This window comes from Biomphalaria glabrata, chromosome 5 (genome assembly GCF_947242115.1).
Source record: "Biomphalaria glabrata chromosome 5, xgBioGlab47.1, whole genome shotgun sequence".
Classification (NCBI taxonomy): Eukaryota; Metazoa; Mollusca; class Gastropoda; family Planorbidae; genus Biomphalaria; species Biomphalaria glabrata.
In genome coordinates, this window is record NC_074715.1 from 27,040,211 (window position 1) to 27,064,556 (window position 24,346).

Consider the following 24,346-nt stretch of genomic DNA (forward strand, 5'->3'; position numbering starts at 1 on the left):
GTTTCAAGTTGATTGTGAATAGCTCTTGTTCAGTGCGCTATGATAAGATTTATATCTACATCTTGCTGTGTGCTTCGGTCTCTCAAGAATGGCACGAAACATGATATTTTGGTTACTACTGATAATAGTCACAGAGACAAGGGTGGCTAGAAGTAGGGGTAAGTTAAGTTACAGTACACATAGTCTAGTGCTATATGTTTCTAGAAAATAGTCTAGTTTAGATTTAGCCATTTAAGAATATTAGGAGTCCAGTTTTAAGTTTAGATGTAGCTCAAGATGGAGATTACCCCTTTAGCTCAAAAGTTTCCTTGATAGGTTATTATATATCTACCTACGTTTCTCTATATAGCATAAGCATTACAAGACTTACTTACTTACTTACTTACTTAGACTTAGGTCCTCCCGCGCCGTTTGGCGCATTGGGCAGCAAGGTGTCTCCATAAAGATCTGTCGTTGACAAATGTCTGAAGCCTCCTTCCACCTGGTGTCCACTGTTCTGAGGTCCTCCATGAAGGTGTGGCGCCAAGTAATACGAGGACGTCCCTGTCTGCGTTTTCCTCATGTTGGCCTCCATGTCATCGCAACTCTTGGTATACGTAGTTCATTTTGTGGTAGAACAAGTCCCGCAAACCTCATGCGACGCTCTGTCACAACCTCACTAAGTGTTCGACATCCAGTTCGACAAAGGATTTCCTTGTTTGAGACTTGATCTTTGTAACTGACTCCCAAAATCCGTCTCAGCCATTTTTGTTGAGCCACATTTAGCATTTCTCAATTTTGACAGATGACTTCCATGTCTCACATGCATATGTTGCAGTTGGGATGACAATTGTGTTGAGAAGGTGTATTTTTGTCTCGAGCTCAATGGTTTGGCTTGTCCAAATAGGCTGCAGCCTTTGAAAAATGCTCCCTGCCTTTCCTATTTGGCACGCTACATCATGGTAGGCATTCCCATCATTTGTTATGATGCTACCAAGGTAAGTGAACTTGTCCAGCTCTTCAAGCTTTGACTCGCCAAGTCTGATGGGGGCACTCTTTGACTTCTATCCCACTCGCAAAATTTTGTTCTTATCTAAGTTTATGCGGAGGCCAATTTTGGGTGCCTCTCTGTCTAGGCTCTCCGTCATTTCTTGTATGCCTTTATTTGTAGCCCCGAGTAGTGCAACGTCATCAGCAAAGTCCAGGTCCGTTACTCGATTTTGTTCACGCCATGGAATACCAAAGGCAGTCTGGTTCATTGCTCTCCTCCTTATGTAGTCAATGGCTAGTAGGAAATGGAAGGGAGATAAGATTCACCCCTGTCTCACCTCTGTCTCACACCTGTCTCGATGCTGAAAAACTCGGTTGTTCCTTCTTCTGTTTTAATGCAGCAACTAGACTGTATAGGTGTCGTAGGACCTGGACAAAGTTTTCTGGAATGCCATATTCTTTAACTATTTTCCATAGTGATTCTCGGTGGACACTATCAAACGCTTTCTTAAAGTCTACGAAACTAATCGTTAGCCGTTGTTGGTACTCAAGACTTTGTTCTGTGATATTTCTTAGAGCAAAGATCTGTTCTGCACATGATCTGCCTCTTCGAAAGCCTGCTTGTTCTTCTCTGAGTCTCTCATCTACAGACTGTTGAAGCCGCCTCAACAAAACAGTGATGAAAACTTTGCCTGGAACAGAGAGGAGAGTAATGCCCTTCCAGTTGTTGCAGTCTGCCAAGTTGCCCTTTTTTAGAAGCTTTACAATCACTCCCTTTTGCCAGTCCTCAAAGACTTTTGAAGTTCGCCAACAGAGATTTAAGAGATCTGTCATTCTGTTAACAATGCACTGTCCCCCATGTTTTAGCATTTCTGCTGACACCATGTCTAGCCCTGGTGCTTTGTTGTTCTTTAGCACTGCAATGGCCATGGTAACCTCCTCTGAAGTTATTGGGTCTGTCTTGACCTTGAGATCATTGTCAAGACTAGCTTTGATTCTACAAAAATAAATGCTTACATCTTCTAGCACACTTTAAGTCTTACAGTTTTTGATTCCTTGAACGACTTCAGTAAAATAGCTTTCATTCCAAAGTTTTATAGAGATTCGAACTACAAGTTCATTGGCTTAAAGCAAACTGTTTTCTATTCGACCGCCACGGCTCACTTCTGGGATATAACAATATTTTCGAAGAATTTTGTAGTAATAATCCTTTTATTTTATTTTGAAAGATTTTCAAACACAACAATTCTTTAATTACCACACAAATGTACATGTCTGACATGCATACTATCTTATTACTAGGTCTTTAAGAAGCTCATTCGGAGACTACAAAACAAACAAATATTCTTGGATAAATTAATACCAATAAGATAATTATAGCTGGGTTGTAAAGTAATTATAGATTTTTTTATTTATTTAGACGACGAGTCTTGTCTACAATATGTGTTCTTTCTTCCTCACTCAGAGCCACCCTGTTTAACAAAGGATATTTGCCCTTCTAACATGTACTGTTCCGAGCAGGCTGACTATTCCGTCAAGTGTTATCGTAAGTTGAAATTACTATAATGATTGCTTTCGGTTTAAGCCACTATGCTTAGGGCTCGTTCGGTACACTGACCAAGAATTTAGAAGATATCCCCCTATTTTTTGCATTTAAACAGACTTCACGGCGTCTCACGCTTCATTGCATTTTAATAGAACACTGAGCTCTTCCTTGTCTTAGCTAATTTTATATTACCTCATTAGCTGTTTTATGCCAGCTGTGTTTTCAATGTCTGTGTAGTAACCTAATAAAATACTACAGGAAGACATGTCTTAATTCTAGACTTTATTGATCAAGAATGACAAAACAGTTCACGATAACACAGCACAAGCGCGCGCACACACACACACACACACACACACACGCACACAAAGAATAGATCAGTTCACACACACACATCAAGAACATAAATACAGAACATTCACCCCCGTTTAGTTTCTTTTCGCTCTACTTCTGAGATTTAACGAGTGCTGTAAGGGCGTATCTCTGGCAAGTCATTTTTGTCCATTATGAATGGTGTTTTCCTCTGCTCTTAAAGCAGGTGGAACCATGTTCTCTGCAGATGTCTCCATGTCCCCCCTAGAAGCCACTGAGTGTTAGGCGACACCCGGAGAAGTCTCAGTGTTACCAGGAGCCAATTGATGTTGAGAGACCTTAGAAGATGTCTCAAAGTCTCTAGGAGCGAAATCATATACTACGGACTCTGAAGATGAGTCGCCTCTCGGAGCCAAATGGTGTAGTGAGACAGTTTCTTCCCGTCCATTTGGAAGACGTATGTGGGCATAGTTCTGATTAGCTTCAATAAGCTCCACGTTATCTACCAGCGGATCATATTTGCTTTGCCTTGCATGTCTTCTCATCAGGACAGGCCCTGGAACAGATAGCCAGGTCGCCAGAGAGACACAACATGCGGACCTTCTTTTATAGGAAAATAGTCTTTCGTGAGGCGTCATGTTTGTAGCAATGTATAGTAGAGATCTAATTGAATGGAGAGCGTAGTTTAGGGCTAACTCCCATTGTGTATTAGGTAGCTCTCTTCACCTGACGATAAGAAGAATTGACTTCCAGAGAGTCGAGTTCAGTTTTCCTACTTGCCCATTGCCTTTTGCATTATATACGGTGGTTCTGTTACTATGCCTTTACCTCTGAGGAAAGATCGTAGCTCTTCAGACATGAACTCATTGAGTGCGGAGCGTCTATCCAATAGACGGTCTGTCTGCCCCTAAACACACGGAACGTCTATGCCATAGACGTTCATACCCTACCTTTGTTTCGTTGCATTTTTAAATTAAACTTTTTAACTAACAACAGTGGAACTATTTTTACTTTATAAAAGAGTTCTACATCCTTTGTTTACATAGAAATAAGAAGCTTTTGGGCTTTATTTAGACATTTATTTTTACTTTTTTACGATGTAAAAAAACGTCGCCATGACTACGCTAGTCCAAGACACACCCACAATGTTTACTTCTGAAGAAATTTTATAATTATTCAAAAATTTATCACAAATAAATAGTAATAATGAAGAATTTGATCTAGATATATAGAAAATTAGATTAGATTTTTAGATCCAGGTAGGTCTAAATTTAGCGTATTTAGAATAATTTAGATCTAGATAATCTATATATATGATTATATCTAGTGATGGGCAAAAGTTAACTAAAAAGTTGCTAACTTTTAGTTTAACTAAAAAAAATTAGTTAAGGCCAAAGTTTAATTGAAAAAAAAAAGTTTAGTTAAAATCCTAGTTTAATTATTTTTTTTTTAGTTACAAACTAAAAAGTTTAATTACAAATTTAACAAACTTTTTTAACATGCATACCAATAAATATTTAGATCTATGTAATTTGGAGAATATATATAATGAATAATACAGATGAGAATAAACTAGAGGGTGCACAGGTCTCTAGAAAGCCTTTGAACCTTTACCCTATAATGGCCGCTATTCCCGCCAATTCAAGGTATTTGAAAGGCGAGAAAATAAACGTGTTCATTATATTTCTAGCAAGTTTCGCTGCTTGATAAATCCTGATAATTCCTTGTTTCTATAGATCTACATTTTGTTGCTTTTTATTAAACACCAGTATGTTCCTGTATAGCTGCAGGCTATTTTGCTTTACTATAGATCTAAAAGAAATGTCGACTCTTTTTATTTTAAAACTTTTTACTGGATAGATCTAGACTGAGTTAGAGACTAGTGACGTCTATGGTCTAGTGTATTAGTATTAGTCTATTACTACTATTAGATCTATAGCAGGGTCGGACTGGGTGTCAAAATCGGCCCAGGCATCTATATTTCGTCCGGCCCATAAATTGTTTATTATATGATGGACATCCAATTCTAGGTCAACATGTCCTCAAAATCATTCTGTCAAGTTTGATAATGTATCGATAGCTGTACTCATGCATACAGTGACTATAAGTACTTCACTCAGAGGGCCTCTTTTGTAAGAGAATACTAGAAAACCTTGAACAATTTAATACGTGGCATAGTGACATCCATGCGGCCCTTATCTTATAAAATACAGACGCGATTTAAAAAAAAAATTGATTACTGTGGTCCTACAGGCCCATTTAGGTACTGGCCCACCGGGCATTTGCCCGAATGCCCATATAGCCAGTCCGCCCCTGATCTATAGATCTAGTCATAATAGTCTATATTTAATTATTTTAGTCTTAAGTAGAGTCTAACTCTTAGTAGTCTAGGCTTAGATCTAGATGTAAATTTAAAATTTTATTAAAACTTTATTAGACTAGATCTATTAGTTTAGAGATTCTACTATTCTAGAATTAGAGTCTAGATTAGATCTAGATTATTCTAGATTACATATTATACTAAGACCTAAGTCTAAGATGCATAGATGATAGATCTATAAGGACTATAATACTAACTAATAATAGTCACTACTAGATCTAATACTAAATTAACTAAATCTAGACTAGATCTACATCTACTTCTATTATAATTATACTTATATCTACTATCTATATAGATCTAATTACCCATATCTAGTTATAATCATAATTATAATAATCTAAAATCTCTAGATCTAGAGTTACTAAGATATCTACGAGACTCTATCTAGATTTAGATTTTAGATCTAGTAGTAGTAGTATTAGTAGTAACTAGTATTTCTTAGATTATTTTTAGATTAAAATATTAATTATTTGATCTAGGTCTAGTAGCTAGATCTAATTCTAGATCCAGATTATATTTCTGATCATTTCGTTTGTAGAAGATATTAGATTCAGAATAATCTATAATCTAGAGTTAGTTAGAGAGTCAACATGCAGTTTTATCATTAGGGGCCTACTTCTATAGGTAACTTATATTAGAACTTGGACAATTACTTCTAATTTCTTTCTATAATAGTATCATTCTAGTGATTCTATTAAGATCTACATTTATCCCATAAAGACATTTAAATCTTTTTTCATGTGCACAAATATATGTTTATTACATTTTGCTAAAGAGATTGGTTGTGCTTTATAGTTTTCATATTTGGCTGTTTCGTCCTTAAAAAAGGTCAAAATAGTTAGTAAAAGTTTAACTAAAGTTTCTTAGTTTAGTTTAACTAATTTTTTCAATTTGTGATTAACTAAAAGTTTAATTACTTTTTTTTAGTTCAAACTTAGTTTTAGTTTAACTAAAAAAATTTAGTTTAGTTCCCATCACTAATTATATCTATATTAATTATTATTAGTAGGTAGTGATGGGCAAAAGTTAACTAAAAAGTTGCTAACTTTTAGTTTAACTAAAAAAAATTAGTTAAGGCCAAAGTTTAATTAAAAAATAAAAGTTTAGTTAAAATCCTAGTTTAATTATTTTTTTTTAGTTACAAACTAAAAAGTTTAATTACAAATTGTACAAACTTTTTTAACATACATACCAATAAATATTTAGATTTATGTAATTTGGAGAATATATATAATGAATAATAGAGAGGAGAATAAACAAGAGAGTGCACAGGTCACTAGAAAGCCTTTTGACCTTTACACTATAATGGTCGCTATTCCCGCCTTTTAAAAAAAAATACACGTGTTCATTATATTTCTAGCAAGTTTCACTGCTTGATAAATCCTGATTCTATAGATCTACATTTTGCTGCTTTTATTAAACGCCAGTGTGCTCCTGTATAGCTGCAGGCAAAGAATTTTGCTTTACTATAGATCCAAAAGAAATGTCGACTCTTTTTATTTAAAAACTTTTTACTAGATCTAGATCTAGAGTTAGAGTCAAGTGACGTCTAAGTCTATTAGTATTATTAGTTTAGTCTATCACTACTGAATACTTATACTTACTACTATATATATTAGATCAATAGTCATAATAGTCTATATATTTAATTATTTTAGTCTCTTAGTCTTAAGTAGAGTCTAACTCTTTATTATAAGTCAATAATATAGATCTATTAATTGAAATCTATTATCTATATTACTTTACTTTATTAGACTAGATCCATTAGTTTAGAGATTCTTTTCTATAACTATAATATGTAACTATTCTAGAATTAGAGTCTAGATTAGATCTAGAATCTAGATATATCTAGATTACTTATTATACTAAGACCTAAGATGCATAGATGATAGATCTATAATACTAATAATAGTCGTCACTATGCTAGATTCTAGATCTAATACTAAATTAACTAAATCTAGACTAGATTCTAGATCTACATCTATGATCTACTTCTATTATAATTATACTTATATCTACTATCTAGATCTATTAGATCTAGATCTAGTATTATCTACTAGAGTATATAGATCTAAATACCCATACCTAGTTATAATCATAATTATAATAATCTAAAATCTCTAGATCTAGAGTTACTAAGATATCTACTAGACTAGACTCTATCTAGATTTTAGATCTTTTAGTAGTAGCAACTAGTATTTCTTAGATTATTTTTAGATTAATATATTAATTATTTGGTCTAGGTCTAGTAGCTAGATCTAATTCTAGATCCAGATTATATTTCAATTTCTGATCATTTCGTTTGTAGAAGATATTAGATCCAGAATATTCTAGAATCTAGAGTTAGTTAATAATAATAATAATAATCTTTATTATCCGTAAGGAAGTTTGTCTTACAATTTGTGCATTACACCAAACAAAAAACATAACTATAAGAAACCAAAGTGTACATTCAGTTAGAGAGTCAACATGCAGTTTTATCATTACTTCTAAAAGGTAACTTATAATACTTATATTAGAACTTCGACAATTACTTCTAAGTTTTTTCTATAATAGTATCATTCTAGTGATTCTATTAAGATCTACATCTATCCCATAAAGACATTTCAATATTTTTTCATGTGCACAAACATTTTGCTAAAGAGATTGGTTGTGCTTTATACTTTATATTTTCATGTTTGGCTGTTTCGTCCTTAAAAAAGGTCAAAATAGTTAGTAAAAGTTTAACTAAAGTTTTATAGTTTAGTTTAACTAATTTTTTTTCAATTTGTGGTTAACTAAAAGTTTAATTACTTTTTTTTAGTTCAAACTTAGTTTTAGTTTAACTAAAAAAATTTAGTTTAGCTCCCATCACTATTAGTAGGCCTATTTAGATCTAAATCTATTATTGTCCAGTAGGCTAGGTGTATAGTGTAGATAGAGATTGACTAGATCTAAGCTTTTATCTCTAGATTTAGACTCTAGATCTAGACCTAGATATATCTTTAGTCTAGATCTAAGCTTATCTTATGTTATGATAAATAAAATTAAAAAGAAAGGAAATGGTAGATCTACATCAAATAATCATCCACTCTGGGCATTTTTTGCCCATTTTCTTTTTTTTTTAGTATTGTTTATCTGTAAAAATCTACATCATCATGGCTATGCTTGTCCAAGACACACCCACAATTTTTACAACTGAAGAAGCTTTATAATTGTTCTATTTATACTTCTATGAATAGTAATAATGATGATTTAGATCTTGATATACATTTAGCATAGGATGAAACAGACTTGGACATTATTAGCATTTAGATTTAGATCTAGTATTGTCCTTAGGCTTAGGCTAGGTCTGGAATGTAGATAAAGGTTGACTAGATCTATGCTTTTATCTTTACACCTGGGTAGATCCCTATAGATCTAAGCATAAGATAAATGAAAACAACAGAAATGGTAGATCTAAATCCAATATTCATCCACCATGCTGGGCTTTTTCTTGGTATATTTTGTAGCAATTGTTATTTACTATTGTTTATCAGTAAAAATCATCACCATGACTATAGGCCTACTTATACAGGTTCAAGTTGCACTCTGTCTTATAAGTACTCCAAAAGGTTTACTACTAAATAAAAGGGAAATATAAAACTATTCTAGATCCATAATTTATTACAAAGGAATAGTAATAATGATCTAGGTCTAGATCTTAGGTATAATGAATTAAATATTTTATTGTCCTTTAGCTAGTTAGAGATTTATGCTTTGATCTCTCGCTAGCCTATGTCTTGCACTGGTCTAGAATGAAAGATGTTTTAGGCAAATAAAAAGAAGATAAATCTAGATCTATATCCCATTGATTCAAATGTACATAATATTTGAGTACATTTGATTGATAGATTTAGTACTGGCATCTATTGTTATTGGTAGAAATAGGGCAATATTTTTTCCCTTTTCTGACTAAAAAGCCATGTAAAAATAATAATATAATCAGTGATTCATCATCTTTTATTGACTGTTTTATTTGAAAAAAATGTTAATAGTCTAATATGATTTTTCAACAGTAATGCAAAGATCAAAATCTATATTTAGGTCTCAGAAGTTCTAAAGCTGGCATCCATATTTTTTTAGGGTCATATTATTTAAATTGTAATTTGTATCTTATATTTAAATAGATAGATGTTTACATTTTCACATTCTCTATTCATTTACCTTTACTTTGATACTAAATATGTTACTAGAGCTTCATTGGTACTTGAATAATAAAGTTTTGTTTTAGAATAAAGGCATGTTTGGAACATTTTCTTTTTTTTTCCAAAAAAGTAGCACTTAATTAAAAAAAACAAAAAAAACACCGCACTCAAGTTTTAATTAATTAAGGCTGATCCCCGGTCAGAATGTAAATACGAGGGCGTCCCGAAAAAAACTGAATATGTTTGTGAAGCATCTAATTACTGTTTAAGTAGACATGTCAGGACATGCATATGCAAAAGGAAACCTTGAGTACTCATCAATAATTGTCAATAAATATTTATTTTTAGTGGTAGAAGGAAGTGGTCCCTTAAAGTCAACACTAAGTCCCTCAAATGGTGATGTGGCTTTTACTAAGCTGCCGGCAGATGTTGATAAAAACGAGGTCTTATCTCTGCACAGATGGGACAATTGTTTGTTACAGTTCTTATTTCTTCAACTTCATACGGGAGATTCTTTGACCGGACGATATGGAGCATTCCCACTATGCCAGGATGACAAAGAGTGTTGTGGGGGGGGGGTTGTACTTGCACAGAATCCACGAGAAAGAGCATCGGTGGCCATGTTGTCAGCCCCGGCCGGTAACACACATCAAAACTGTACATTGATAGTTTTATTCTCCACCTCTGAATTTTGTCGTTTTTAATCTTACCGTGATGACGAGGGTTAAGCATGAAGGATACGGACCATTGATTCGTGGTGAGTTAGTTGGCATAGTAAGAGAATAGACCTACAGCTCGCCTTTGTGCATTTAGGTTCTCGGGTGGAGGAAGTTGACGCAAGGGAAGTAGTCTGTCGGGGTCTGGCTTCATCTCATTATTGGAGACTTCATAATCTAGTAATTTTATTCTTGAAGAAACGTATGCCAATTTTCCTCATTAAGAGTTAGTCCATATTTTTTTTATAGCCTCAAGAAGTTTAAGCAGATTTTTATCATGCTCTTCTCTGTCCTTACCACAAATGGTGACGTTGTCAATATAAGTATATGTACCCTCCAGTTTCTTCTTCTTCATCGTTCTCATTGTTATGTTGGAGTGTTCATATGACTAGACCAATACATGAGATGAACTGCGCAGTGGTTTCCAAATCAGGGAGCTCTCCATATAGTTTTATTTCTATTGGGGTGATTTGGGGCCAATGTCTTGTACGGGCCTCTTGGTAAAGAGAGCAGTTTTGGAGGACGTGGTCGGCATTCTCTGGTAATACTCCACATGGGCAGATTTCACTGATTCCAATTTTGAGCTTCCGGTACATGTGTTGTCGCATTCTGTTGTGTCCGGTCCTGAGTCTAAAGATTAGACGTTGGTCTTGTCGGGAAAGCTTATAGTAAGCGTCATTTTTCTTGTGATTTGGATGAGAGCTCGCCCATTTCTCATTTATTTTATCTACAATTAATTTCTTCATTTCTTCTTATTTGTGAGTTAGTTCTCCCACTCTTGGCGAGTGTGTCAGCCTTCTCATTTCCTGCTAGTTACCCTCCAGTGACTCTATGTTCTATGATCTTGTCGATTGTCCGTTGATAACGGGCTACTCCGTTAGTTACTCCAAAGGGTATCCTACAGAATTGGTATAATTTTCCTCCAGCTTCAAAGGCATTATAAGGGCGATCAGTCTTCCTTAGTAGGATCTGATGGTATGCGTTGCGAAGATTTTTTCGTATTTAGCTATTTGAGAGACCATATCATCAATGCGAGGTAAGGGATAAGCATCCCGAAGTGTGAACCGATTAACAGTTTGGCTGTAGTCCACTTCCATTCTTCGTTTGTGTCGTTCGTTAGTTGCCTTTTTACAGCCATTGTTCTGTAGTCACAGATTAATAATAAATTACTGTAGACATTACTAACTAATAATGATAATAACGAGACTGTCTTTATCAAGGTAGACTTATATAACTAACTTTTTTTTCCGTCCGATTCTTTGCTTTCGCATAAAACATAAACAACAAACAATGACGTAATATCTTCTAATATTAGCACAGCCATGGAGATGACGAGGGCTCAATGATGCCATCTTTTAAGAGTCTCTCAACCTCTAAATTGATGAATATAGTGTCATTTGCAGAATAACGCCTGGATTTTGTAGCCATAGGTAGACACTCTTTAAGCATATTTAAGGAGCGGGTTTGACATTAGCAGCTTTCATTCCATTTAAGACCATTGTTGGCTTAGGCCCCTGAAAAGTGATCTGTACACTCTCATGTTGTTCAAGGAAGTCGTGGCCTAAAATAATATCTTCACAGAGGTTGTCAAGTATGTGTAGCTTGAAGTCTTTATAAGTGGAGCCTTTACTCTTAATGTCAGCATTAATATGACCGCGAGTATAAATAGTTAGGTTCGTATTGGCCATAGATATAAGTTTTGATGAGTGAAAAGTTCCGAATCTATACTTTTCTGACAGCAGAAATGTAACTGTCCGAACTATCTGTATCGATGAGGGCATCAAGTGTAATGTTGTTAACTTGTATTTTCATTACAGCACGAGACAGAGAAAAAAAAAGAGGTAGCTATTTTTGTATACGCCGCTAAATCAGAGTTAGGTCTGTAAACTGTAGAAAGTTTTGATTTGCATACCTATTTGTAGTGCCCCTTTTTACCACATTTATTACAGATTGCGGGGCATTAGCTACGAGAGTGGATAGAGCCTCCACAAAAGTAGCACTTGCCTTGTGCTGCAGCTATGGTAAAGGGTGTCGAATTAATCTTGTCCTCTACAGCAGAGCAAAGCGACAATTCCGACGTGGTGGATTGTTGTGCTGTGGTGTTTGAAAAGTAATGGCTTGTTGCGAGTTATATGTCACAGAATGTTTCTGTGCCATCTCCAGAGATCTAGCTACCTCCAATGACTTTGCGAGGTCCAGAGATGAGTACTCTTAAGGTCTCTGCCTAATCTCTGGTGATGAATAGCCACTAATGAATGCGTCTCTGATGGCCTTGTTCTGGTTTTTGAGGGCAGTGACTGCTCTGAAATGGCAGTCTTTAGCTAGCAATCTCAATTTTTGAATATACCAGTCAACACTCTGTCCTGTTTCCTGTTTACAATTGGATAGGAGATAGCGAGCATAAACTTCATTTGTTTGTTTGACATTGAGTCCGTTTAATGTGGTTACAGCAGTTTGAAAATCGGTACATTCAGATATCAATTCATACACACCATGTGAGATAAAGTTACATAGTAGATCGAACTTCTCACCATCTGATACATCTAGTTTTAATGCCAATTTTTCGAATGTGTGAAGCCAGTGCTTCCAGATCCTTTGAGCGTCCGGATCATTTGGATTCACCAGCAATCATTCAGGTTTTAGAAAACGATCCATACTTAAAGTTTGAAGCACAATTAATCCACAAGATTCTTGTTCAGTAAATTGTAGTAACCTAATAAAATACTATAGGAAGATTATATGTTTTATTGAACAAGAATAACAAAACAGTTCACGATAATACAGTACACAAACACACACACAAGGTGACCTGGACACCAAGACATTTTGACAAACAAGAATAAATCAGTTCACAATACACAAGAACATAAATACACAACAGTCTGTTTTTACCCACACAATGTATTTACCTATCTCAAAGCATGTCATAGTGAGTGTGAGCCCAGCCAAGGTTGTGACGGCCCCATGTCTGAACAGTGTCGAGCTTGTAAAACTGGCTACACCAAACAGCCTGGATTCTCTCCATGTAGTAAGTCTAATTTAGCGGCTCTCAACCTTTTTAGATCCGTGACCCATTTTTACAATTGTCCACTATGTGGCGACCCCCAATTGTAAAATTATCTGTTTTTGTTCATGTTAAAAAAATCTTAATATTAATTGATATGAATTGTTAAAGGTGTATGAGGCACTATATATTTCTTTTTTTTTACCTAAATTACAAACGAAATGAAATTTTATCTTTATTACTTGCGTTTATTTACTTTTAAAACGCGTGATTACATATTCATGTTGGATTGCTTACTTATCTTTCTAGGTATTATGGAGCATAGTATGTAATCGATATTCTACATTGCTTCGAAATTGTTGCGCCAGTTTGTAAAAACAAACAAACATCGTCATTGTAAAAGTTGAGCTTCTTTCTGTTTCACCAGATCAGAAATCTTATGTTTTTTTTACAAGATTAAAATTAATGTCATCTTCTGCATCAAGTCTACTTCTGTATTTAACAAGTATACAAATCCTGTTTCACAAAGGTATTTTGTTGGAAATTAAACAAACACAAGTCGACAACAAGGAAGTACTTTGTGTAGCTCACATTCATCGTTCCAACTGTGGTTTTTATTTTCCAATTCAGACTTTTTTTGGGATGAAAAAAAATTATCAAAAACATCATGTGCTGTAGTAGTCGTTTCAAGAGGTTTGCAAAAGAAAAACTCGTCTATAAAATGGCCATCCTCACGTAAACCAATCAACCAATCATTGTGATTTGCAACGTTTGTGGATTCTTTAAGCTGGATGTTAAATATCAGAATTGGAGCCATACCCAGCCTGCATTCAACACGACAAGCCCTCACCTGGAACCCCCAAGGAAAGAGGAAGACGGGATGGCACAGGAATACAGGGCCTCGCGTTTTGGAAGCAGATGCCAAGCCATTGGGCAAGACATGGGGACAGTTGGAGAGACTTGCTCAGAGCAGAGACGCCTGTAGGAAACTGGTTGGTGGTCTCTGACCCAGACGGGACCACAGGCAGAGATGAGATGAAATAAATCCCTAGACATGTCAGCTATTCTGTGAAAAGTGTCATTAGATACGGAGATTAAACTAAATTTAGTACATTTAATTCGGCTCCAATCATCACTCGAACAATGTATTTGGCTGCTGGAAACAGTAAGTCATCAGCTATGGTGTGAGGTTTCATAGCACTAGTAATTCTGTGCGCCATCAAGTAAGAAGCATCAACAACTGCTAAGTTGTTTTTAGTGGCCTCCAAAAGGGGAAAAGACGCTTTAGTTTTGTATGGTCTGTATCCGTCCGTCCGTCCCGTTTAGATCTCGTAGACTAGAAAAGATATTGAAAATCCGGCATCATGACATTTTAGACCATTCAAAGTTCTGATGCAACGGCTACTTTTTTCTTTTCAGAAAGCGAAAAATTTAATTTTTAAAATCAACTATGAAAGCAGTTTTTTCATAAAAATAAACCATTTTTACAACTGTTCACTATTAATAGTATCAAACACGGGAGGCTATTAAATAAGGGCGATAACTTGTTACCATATTTTTAATATGCATATAAGTTGAACATTATTGGAGACATCAATTAATAAGTAGTTTTTCATATTATCGGTTGAACTGCAATTGTCACCGACACACAATAAAATACAGAGCTAAAGAAAGGGAAGAATTTTTAAAAAAATTTTTTTTTACGGAAATGTTGTATTTCTTGAGACTTTCAATAAGAGATTGACCCTTAACAAAACATTAATATCAATTAAATAATCATTATTAGACATAAGTTAGGCCAGTTTCACATCTAGCTTCACCTTCAGTTTCACCAATACCTTGGTCTGCTGAACCGTTGGGGCACCACACAGAATCTGTCAACCATCTTTCTCCATTCTTCTCTGTCATTTGCTTTTGATAGAATTTCATTCTGATATTCTTTCTGAAAAAATTGAAACCTGCCTTTTTATTTGCCTGGGTGGACCACTTCGTGGGGCCGATTTTGAGTTTGTGTTTCCACACAAACTGTCATTGTAACCTTGTTTTTATGGAATTTGCCAGCACTTCAGTCTGGCTTTCTTAACTGAGTCAATTTACATTTAAAATATACCTTGTCATTGTCGACTAATCTAGGATATTTGATACAAAATGACATTTCAGTTTGTTCGGTTTCATATATTTTAATAATAGCAAGTTGTTACGGGTATTGTAGCCTAATATCTCTGCTTGAACTATTTAAGTTAAACCATATCTGAACGATCATTTACACTGTTGTACCCTGAACTATGACATTTTCTAGCATAAACTCTAATGTCATGGCTTAATACAAATTATAAATGGATGCGCATTTTAATGACATGTGTACATCTAGTTATTAAATGTTGCATTTTGTGACACCATTTGATGGAAAGTAATTGAAATTGTTACTTATATCGCCATCGATCCCCAAAGGGGTGGGGTCACAGTTTGAGAACCTCTGGTCTTATTGATTCTTCTACGTTCTAGAACCGGGGTCGGCAACCTGAGGCTCGCGAGCCACATGCGGCTCTTTAGATCCATACGCATATATTATTTATTTTATCGAAACATTTTTAAAAATAGTTCTGAATAGTTTAACGAGGATTAGGCTCCGATTCTATTTCTCAAACACTTGTACTCGCTTTTCACCACACCCCTCCTACATTATACGCGTCGCTACTGTTGTCAGTCCGTCGGAAGCTCTCGTCCGTCGTCGGATGTTTCTAAGTAGGTTTTAATTCGATTTCGACATTGGCATCTTCACCACGTGCTTTGGCTATGAAGTATTGTTTCAAGTAAAGGAGTTAGAAGTGATTATCTTCTCAAAATTAGAAGCCGTCTACAAGTAATGCTAATCTGGCAACCTTTGCGGTACCACTAAAATTGCTCAAAAAGACAAACCATTTACAGATGTTGAGTATGTCAAAGACTGCTTCCTACTTTTATCCGAAGAAATGTTTCGTGATTTCTAAAACGAACCAGAAATGTTGAAAAAGAAAATCAAAGATTTGCCACTATCCGCTAAACCAGTACAAGATAGATTTGCTAAAATGTCTTCAAATGTAACATATTAGCAGTTCGAAGATATTCTTTTTTTTTTGTCTTATCACTTGATATAGATAAATGTTCTGACATAAAGACACGGCACAAGTTGCCCATTTTTCAGGTTTATGTCTTCCCAAGGTCCAAAAGAAGAACTTCTAGGATTGCTACCGCTCTCGTGACAATCTATAGGGGAAGATAGAGCGAACGCCGTTCAAAATACCTTGAAGACAATAAGATCGAGTGAAAATAAAAAAAATTAAATAAATTAATATAAGTCACAATCTTGAAATATCAACACATATAGTAATATGATGATGAGTTCTAAAAAACATTAATCAATTTAACAATGTTTCAACCCTCTGCTACTTTTCATGGACATATAAATAGTAATGGGAAGTTTACAAACATTTTTTTTCCGGTAAATTGTAGCCAACTAACATCACATACAAACGATATATAAGGGTATTTGGCAGTATATTCTTATTTTATAAGATAAGAAGATAAGGTATTAATCTATGGCCTAGTAGTCACAGCCGGACTCCGGGCCCCTACTTGTCAGGTTTATGAATAGCTCTATACAATTAAGGTCCTGAGGTTCCACCTGACAAGACATCACTCACACACAGTCATACATAGAGTGACCAACTATGTGAATAGTTTAAATAACAAAAATTAAATGAATTTAATTGTATGAAACTGATATATGTGTATGTACAATGAAGATGATAAATAGACCATATATATATTATATATTATATATATATATATATATATATATAATATAAATATAAAGATATTATTCAACAATTAATTTAAGCACCTTTGCTACTGCTATCAACTTGTCACCCTGGTTTCATAGTCCACCAGACTCTGACCGACTGGCGTCACAAAACTGCCAACCTCGGTAATAGTAAAGTTAGACCTCAGATGATCGCCAATTTGACAATGACACTGAAAACTGTAATATATATTTCTGAGACGGCAGGCGACGCCCACACTAGCACAGACTCGAGCTCAGTATATACAACTCCAACAATGACACCCTATAAACAAAATAAACACAAAACTTAACTTCTACTCTAAAACTAGAAATAGTGACAACCTCATACAACATACAATAAGAGATATCCCAAACGAATAACTCACCCTAAACAGGGGTCCAAAAATCCTACTGAATAATAAGTCCAAGAAAACTAGTTCAGACTATAGATATAATAACCTTTTACGGACCAACACACCGTCCGTTCCAACCAAAGTCAGAGGGTAAACTGCCTCATGACAAAGAATGGCCAATAGATGTCACCGGACTTAGTGACGTAGCAAAACAATTCAAAACAAACATACGAGGCACCCTGGCCCGTACAAGTACTATGAGTAAAGGAAATAAAAAACAGAGTTAGGAGAACTACTCGACAAGGTGTATGACAGGAAACAATAAAAGGTTAACTACGATTCTTCGGAACTAAATAAACCTTGAAATTCTTACGTTTCACTGCATAATGCACCAAGAAGCGCTTTGTGTCCAAACATTTCCGGCCGAAATAGTTGAGGTAGTGAATTTGGTAATCAAGATTGGTAACAGCATCTTGTCAAAAGCACTCTACCATCGTCAGTTTAAAGAATTCTTAACGAAATGGAGACTCAGTATTCCGACCTCGTTCTTCCCAATAAAGTGTGCGATGGCTTTCCAAAGGTTAAAACGTTTTGCATTGTGCTTGAATGAAATACACAAATTCCTAAATGATATAGGCATTAATCACCCTGCATTAGAAAATGACAAACGGTTGCAAACATTTTACTTCATGGTGTATATAACAATGAAATTAAATGGGCTGAATCTAAAACTGCAAGGAAATGGAAAGCCCAGCTTATGTTTTGGTAGAAGAATTTGTTTGCTTTGAGGAAAAATTAATTCTCTTTGCAGAAGATATTCAGAGCGGTAAGTTACTTCAGCACAGTTATAAAAAAAAATCAAAAATGAATTTGTTGACAGATTTGAGCAGTTCAAAACCAACAAAACCTTCTAGCATTCCTAGTGAATCCTCTGAACACAAATAGTAACGAAATCCACATTGATCCGTATGGAATTGATACTGGATCTCTAGAAATACGATTGATCGTAAACTTCTAGTGGCTGAAAAATGTACAGAGTTAAAAATCAAGTTGGAAGAGTCCAGAAATGTATGTAAGTTATGCAACAAAAGTGGACAGCTTTAAAAGAAATACCGCGAGATGATTAGGCGCATGGAATAATCTTCCAGATTGCTACAGTGAGGTGAAGAAGTTGTCATTTGGAGTGCTGATCGACATATTCGTGCGAGCAAGCGTTCACTTGCATGAATATAATTAAAAGTAAAGTCAGAAGCCAACTAACGAATGAAATGTAGAGTCGTGTTTGAAGCTAAAAACAAAGTTATCAGCCAAATGTGTCCAAACTTTCTAAAACCAAAACCATCGATCTCATTGAGTTTTTGTTCTCAATTGTTTGTTATTAAAGTACAAGTTAGTGTTGTAAGTCAATGTTTAACTGCTTTAGTTGTTACCGAAACATACAATAATTATCTAATAATACCATATATATATATATATATATATATATATATATATATATATATATATATATATATATATATATATAATTATCTAATTTGATTTGTGAAAAACATTACCTATATATAAATAAATAGATTCGTTGTTTTTCATTGAAAATTTAATTATTTGAGTACTATTTATTGTTAGCAAGAAAAAAAATGTTGTGGCTCTTTAAAAACTTACAAATGTTGTAATTATAATTTTTGGCTCTTCCGACTCAAAAGTTTGCCGACCCCTGTTCTAGAAGTTTAATTTTGGGTGGGGAGGGGAGATAACTCACTGACTAGTGAAATTCTAGTGTTATGACGTAGGCGTTGTTATACTTTTACTAGACTATGTGTGGGAAATTTTGAAAAGGTTTATAGTGTTGGGTTTAGTATAGGAATGAATCTAGGGTTTACTAATGAATACACAGAGGAATTAATTTAAGCGGAGTGAACGAATGAGTTGGGGGATGTGGTATAAACTAGATTCAAGAAGTTTTCTACCAATCTTGTGACTATAGGGAGTTAATTTGAATCATATATATTTAATGTAACTTACACCTCCCACTTCAAAAAGACAAAGCAGTATTGCTCTATTCGGTAACAGAAATATTCTGTCGAGGTGATAGAATGGGTCACGAAAATGACATTCTTTTGTCGATCATTAGATCAACTCGGAAATGTTGACATTGAAATTTGAGTTGAGAGTTGAACAAATCTCTTTCTTCTCTAGGAGCGTCAACTTGTCCTGTTGGAACTTATGGGAATCAATGTCAGAATCAATGTCATTGTCATAACAATGACCTCTGTGTGCAGGGGAGATGTACTGGAGGCCATTGTGAACGTGGTAGGACAGGACTGCCCTTCTGTCTAGAGGGTAAGTATTTGTTTCAAACTGTAGCATCATACTAATACAAATAACGCTATTTACAAATGACTTTATAAAATACAGATGTGTTGATACACTTTCTGGACAATAGAACAAAAAAACGTGCAAATAAAACTTCATTTGAGCTGACCAGACGGTCAAGAGAAACATTTATTTTTAGATTCTTTGTGATCATCTTGTCCACCTAGCTTAACCCAAAACTGAATTCTTTGATATCGTCCATCTCAATCCCCAAAATTCGCTAGCTCTCATGGTGCACGCTTGACAGATCGCATACACCAGCGTGCCTATTCCTGTCGATTAAAAAATAGATAAATTAACTAAGTCTGATCTACATTAGAAAGACGCAAAAACATTTTATCATGGCATTTTACGCCCCTCTAAGTTAAATTTCGCCGGGTTTCCAAAGGAACAAGCGGCCTAGTTAGTCATCAATACTATCACCATCAAGTGCAGCATCAACTACCTCTACTGCTGGAGCGGCAATAGAAACAATAAATGTGCAAATAAAACTTCATGTTAGCTGACAAGACGGTCGAGAAAGAAATCCAGTGCAGTGATTCCCAAACTTTTTGTTTGTGTCGTACACCCCTAATCATGTTTTTTCAGTTTACAGTAGACCCCTTGCTTAGCTAATTATGCATTTTCCAAAATTCGATAACATTACATGTGTATGTTTTTTTTTACCAATTGCTAAGTCTTATATATTAATTAATTAAATAAAAATAAAGCAAAATAAATTTTATATTTATTGCATGAATTCATTAATATATAAAATAAACACCTATTGCAAGACATTTTTTTTACAATGCCTCGTTTCAACTTGTACCATGAGATACCACCTGTGTGGAAGTCATCTATAATTGTACCTGTGAAATGAATGACTATAGACCTGTTTCACTTACTTCCATTGTGTCAAAATGTTTCTAGAAAAATTGGTTGAAATGTTTCTTCTGAATGATCTTTGTAATAAGTTAGACCCTTTACTATTTGCTTACCAAAAGGGTAAAGGTGTAGACGATGCCATCCTAAATATTTTAAACTGTGTCTACAAACATATGGACTTACCGAACACTTATGTAAGATTGTTCTCTATTGATTTCTCATCAGCTTTTAACACTATACAACTTCATTTACTCATTGAAAAGATGAAAGCGTTGCAGATTAGTCCATACATAATACTATGGGCTAATGAATTTTTGACCCAGAGACCTCAGAGGGTTAGGGTAAACAATGTTATATCTAATGAACGCATAGTTAACACAGGGGCGCCCCAGGGGGCTGTGACATCACCATTGTGGTTCATTTTGTACACCAATGATTTTCAATCCGATAGTTCTTGTTGCTCCTTCACAAAATTCGCTGATGATGCGGCTCTTCTTGCTCTGCTCTCAGAGAGCTCAGACGTAAATGAGTATTTCAAAGAAATAGAACACATTGAAAAATACTGTAAAGATAATTTTTTAATATTAAATGTAAAAAAAACCAAAGAAATGATAATCGATTTTCGTAGGGACAAGAAGGAAAATGATATTGTTTCTGTAGCTGGAGAGACTATTGAAATTGTGCAAACCTTTAAATACCTTGGTACTATCCTAGACAATAAACTAAATTTAACTGCAAATACTGATTATATCAGCAAAAAAGGGCAGCAGAGATTACGATTACTAAGAAAACTGTCCTCGTTTAATGTTAGCTAAAAGGCCTTGGCTATGTTTTATCACGCTCACATCTGCAATATTTTAAGTTTCAATATCACTGCCTGGTATGGCAATCTGGGCATTAAAAATAAAAATAAACTTTATAGACTCCTAAATGCTGCTGGCAAAATCATTGGCAAAAAATAAACCCCATTTGGGCAGTTGTTTGAGACAAACATCTATGAAAAAGCTAACAAGATCCTCGAAATAAAGAATCACCCTTTGTGTCAGGATTTTGTGATTTTACCATCACAAAAGAGATACAAGACACCGATAGCAAAGACAAACAGACACAAACACTCTTTTGTTCCCCTGGCAATCAAATCATTAAATAAGAACAATCTGGTATAAACTTTGTCACATGTAAATTATGAGTGAGTCTGGTGTGAATGTACACTTTGGTTTCTTATAGTTATAATGTTTTTTGTTTGGTGTAATGCACAAATTGTAAGACAAATTTCCTTACGGATAATAAAGATTATTATTATTATTATTATTGTACCTTTGTAAAAAAAAAAAACAACCTAAAGCCTGCTGGGTGGGTGGGCTCAAAACCTAAAGCCTGCTGGGTGGGTGGGCTCAAAACCTAAAGCCCGCTGGGTGGGTGAGCTTAAAACCTGGGTGAACACAGATTTAGAAAACGAATCCTATAAATTTGATAGTTGATGGGGAAAAGAAGTATTAGTTCGTTGGTAAGACTGGAAAAACTTTAGTTGGACCGTCTTTTTTTTTTTCAAAGTATAAAAGATATTAATTGAAATTGGGCTAGAGAACTAGAAATAATTTCATCATCAAATGTTCCCTTATTACCATATTTAGGCTCAATTCATTCAAGAGGAACATTTTGTACACAGTCAAGTCTAGATCTAAATGACTATCATTAGACTATTATAAAGAAGGATTTTGTTTTCTGGGGGCGGCTAAAAATGTTTCTTCCTCGAAATCATTCATGTGCTAATCTGCTTGTTAAAACTTCACACTAGTCATATTTGGACAGAAGACATGCAGGACCTTCTGCATTACATCTAGAGATGGGAAACGAACCGAACCCGAACCGAACGAACCGAACTCGAACCTCACTTATGACCGAACCGAACCGAATCCGAACTTTAAAACTGCTCGGTACGAACAGAACCGAACGAACCCTCCTTTTCTTAACCGAGCTAATTTTGCAATTTGTACATCCTTTTTTTTTTTATAGTTTTGGATTATTAATAATAAAAAAATTTACTTATTTTATTTAAATTCTTATGATTCCGTTATACTTTGAAAACGTGGAGGGGGGGGGGTATTTTGAACACTTTAAAAAGAACAAAAAAGCGGCGCGCTAAGATTCCCATGGGTTTTTCCCTATGTGCCGACTCCCCCATGGCCTTGAATTTTCGCGGGCTGTTTGCAGTATTTGTTTTGAGTCGAATAGGCGCCCTCTAATTAGATCTAGATCTAGACTCTAGTTCCTAGTAAGTAGAAAGTCAACATTAAAATATTGTCACTTTTATTTGAGATGGCTGTTAGTTGAGAGTAGAATATTTGTTGCCGATTATAGAGTGTAGGTATAAATCTACATTAAGTTCATTTGTGTTCTAGTTTAAAATAAATTTTAATTATCTTCTATTTAGTGATTTATTTTTACAAAATTGTGAAATATTTCATTTAGGAATATTATCAGTGGCGTAGCAAGGGTGGGGTAGGAGGTGGAGAAATGGAAAATCCCCCTGGGCCTCACTTGAGGGGGGCCCAAAATGAGTGGATTTTACAATAAATATTGAATATTACGTAAAATGAAGTGGCCCCCAAAGAGGTCAAGCCCCACCCGGACCCCCAAAAGATGAAAAATTCCTAGCTACGCCTCTGAATATTTTTACCATTATTCTGTTTGGCATTAATGATCAGTATTTTTAATGCAGCGTTTCTCAAACTTTGGGTCTTCCCCCGTGGGTGGGGATGGCGAGTACCTTGAATTGGGGGATGGGGAGACGCAACTTCCTGACAAAAAGGGGTGTCATAGTGTGTGTGTGTGTTTCCTGGTGGCGGTAAGAAGAGGTTAAGCGATTGATTTGTGTTTATGCATTGAAGATGATGAAATTAGCGTAATGCAAATGTGAAACGGCAGACAATCTTGAGACATGAAAGAGTAAAGACGTTGTTTTGTGGTAACCTAGATTTTGTTTAAATATCAGTATATTTCATTAATATTACATCTCTATCTCAAGTTCAATATGTGAATATTGTAATAACAGTTAGGCTATATTGAGTTGTTCACATAAGAAATTTATTTTAAAGTTTATTAATTAAAAATATAATGATAAAGCGTGTCTTCGAGTCCGAAGATTACTAGGAATGCAGTTTTTCCCATGGCTGCGTAGTCCCAGCTGTGACCTACATATTTTGCCACATCAGGACAAGCATAACCACTGTCCGCAGGTAGTCGATTTAGTTTTTTCTTTTCGCGTCTGCGTCTGTCCTCGGCAGCGGATTTTCTTCTGGTCTCAGATGTGTATCCCGCGGCCTTCGGGAGTGAACTCCAACTGACTCGTTCTGAGACTGCATGCAACCAGGTGCTATCTTCTATGTCAGCTAAGGAAAGTTGACGCATGAAGCGTTTCCGTGGGGCGTCTCTGTTACGTTGACCACCTTTTAGCTCACAAAAAAAAGACTGCCTTTGGCATACGTTTGTCTCCCATACGGGATACGTTTCCTGCCTAGCGTAAGAAGTCCCTCTATACTATCCTTACCGGTAAAAATATAAAACGCCTTTATTGGTTCAATTGTGCTAGCTGTTTGTAAGTGACAAACCAACGACCAACTAATAAGGAGAGGGGGCGTCGAAAAAAATGATTTATTTTCAGCGTAACTTATCTGAATATTAGTATAATTACATGTTTAAAAATTAAAATATATTAAGTAGGAGATGTCATTTTATCTTCTAATAAGACCTTGTCAACTGTAGACTGCTTTTTGCGAGGCGCGTATGCACAATATGGGACAAAACATTTTAAAGAAAACATTTTAAAACATCTCC

General features: G+C 35.2%; 1 protein-coding gene across 5 annotated transcripts in view; it reads left to right on the forward strand.

Moving 5' to 3' along the window:
• LOC106079931 (tyrosine-protein kinase receptor Tie-1-like) overlaps positions 1-24,346 on the forward strand; it is a 44,008-nt gene continuing 19,662 nt past the window's right edge. For 4 of the 5 annotated variants that reach the window (XM_056030117.1, XM_056030118.1, XM_056030119.1 and 1 more), the window contains exons 1-4: positions 1-158; positions 2,435-2,515; positions 13,013-13,120; positions 19,469-19,612. In XM_056030117.1, the coding sequence (XP_055886092.1) occupies positions 89-158; positions 2,435-2,515; positions 13,013-13,120; positions 19,469-19,612 (403 nt within the window). In that variant the 5' untranslated portion in view covers positions 1-88. The remainder of the gene's footprint in view (positions 159-2,434; positions 2,516-13,012; positions 13,121-19,468; positions 19,613-24,346) is intronic. The other variant, XM_056030120.1, reaches the window with a different exon arrangement.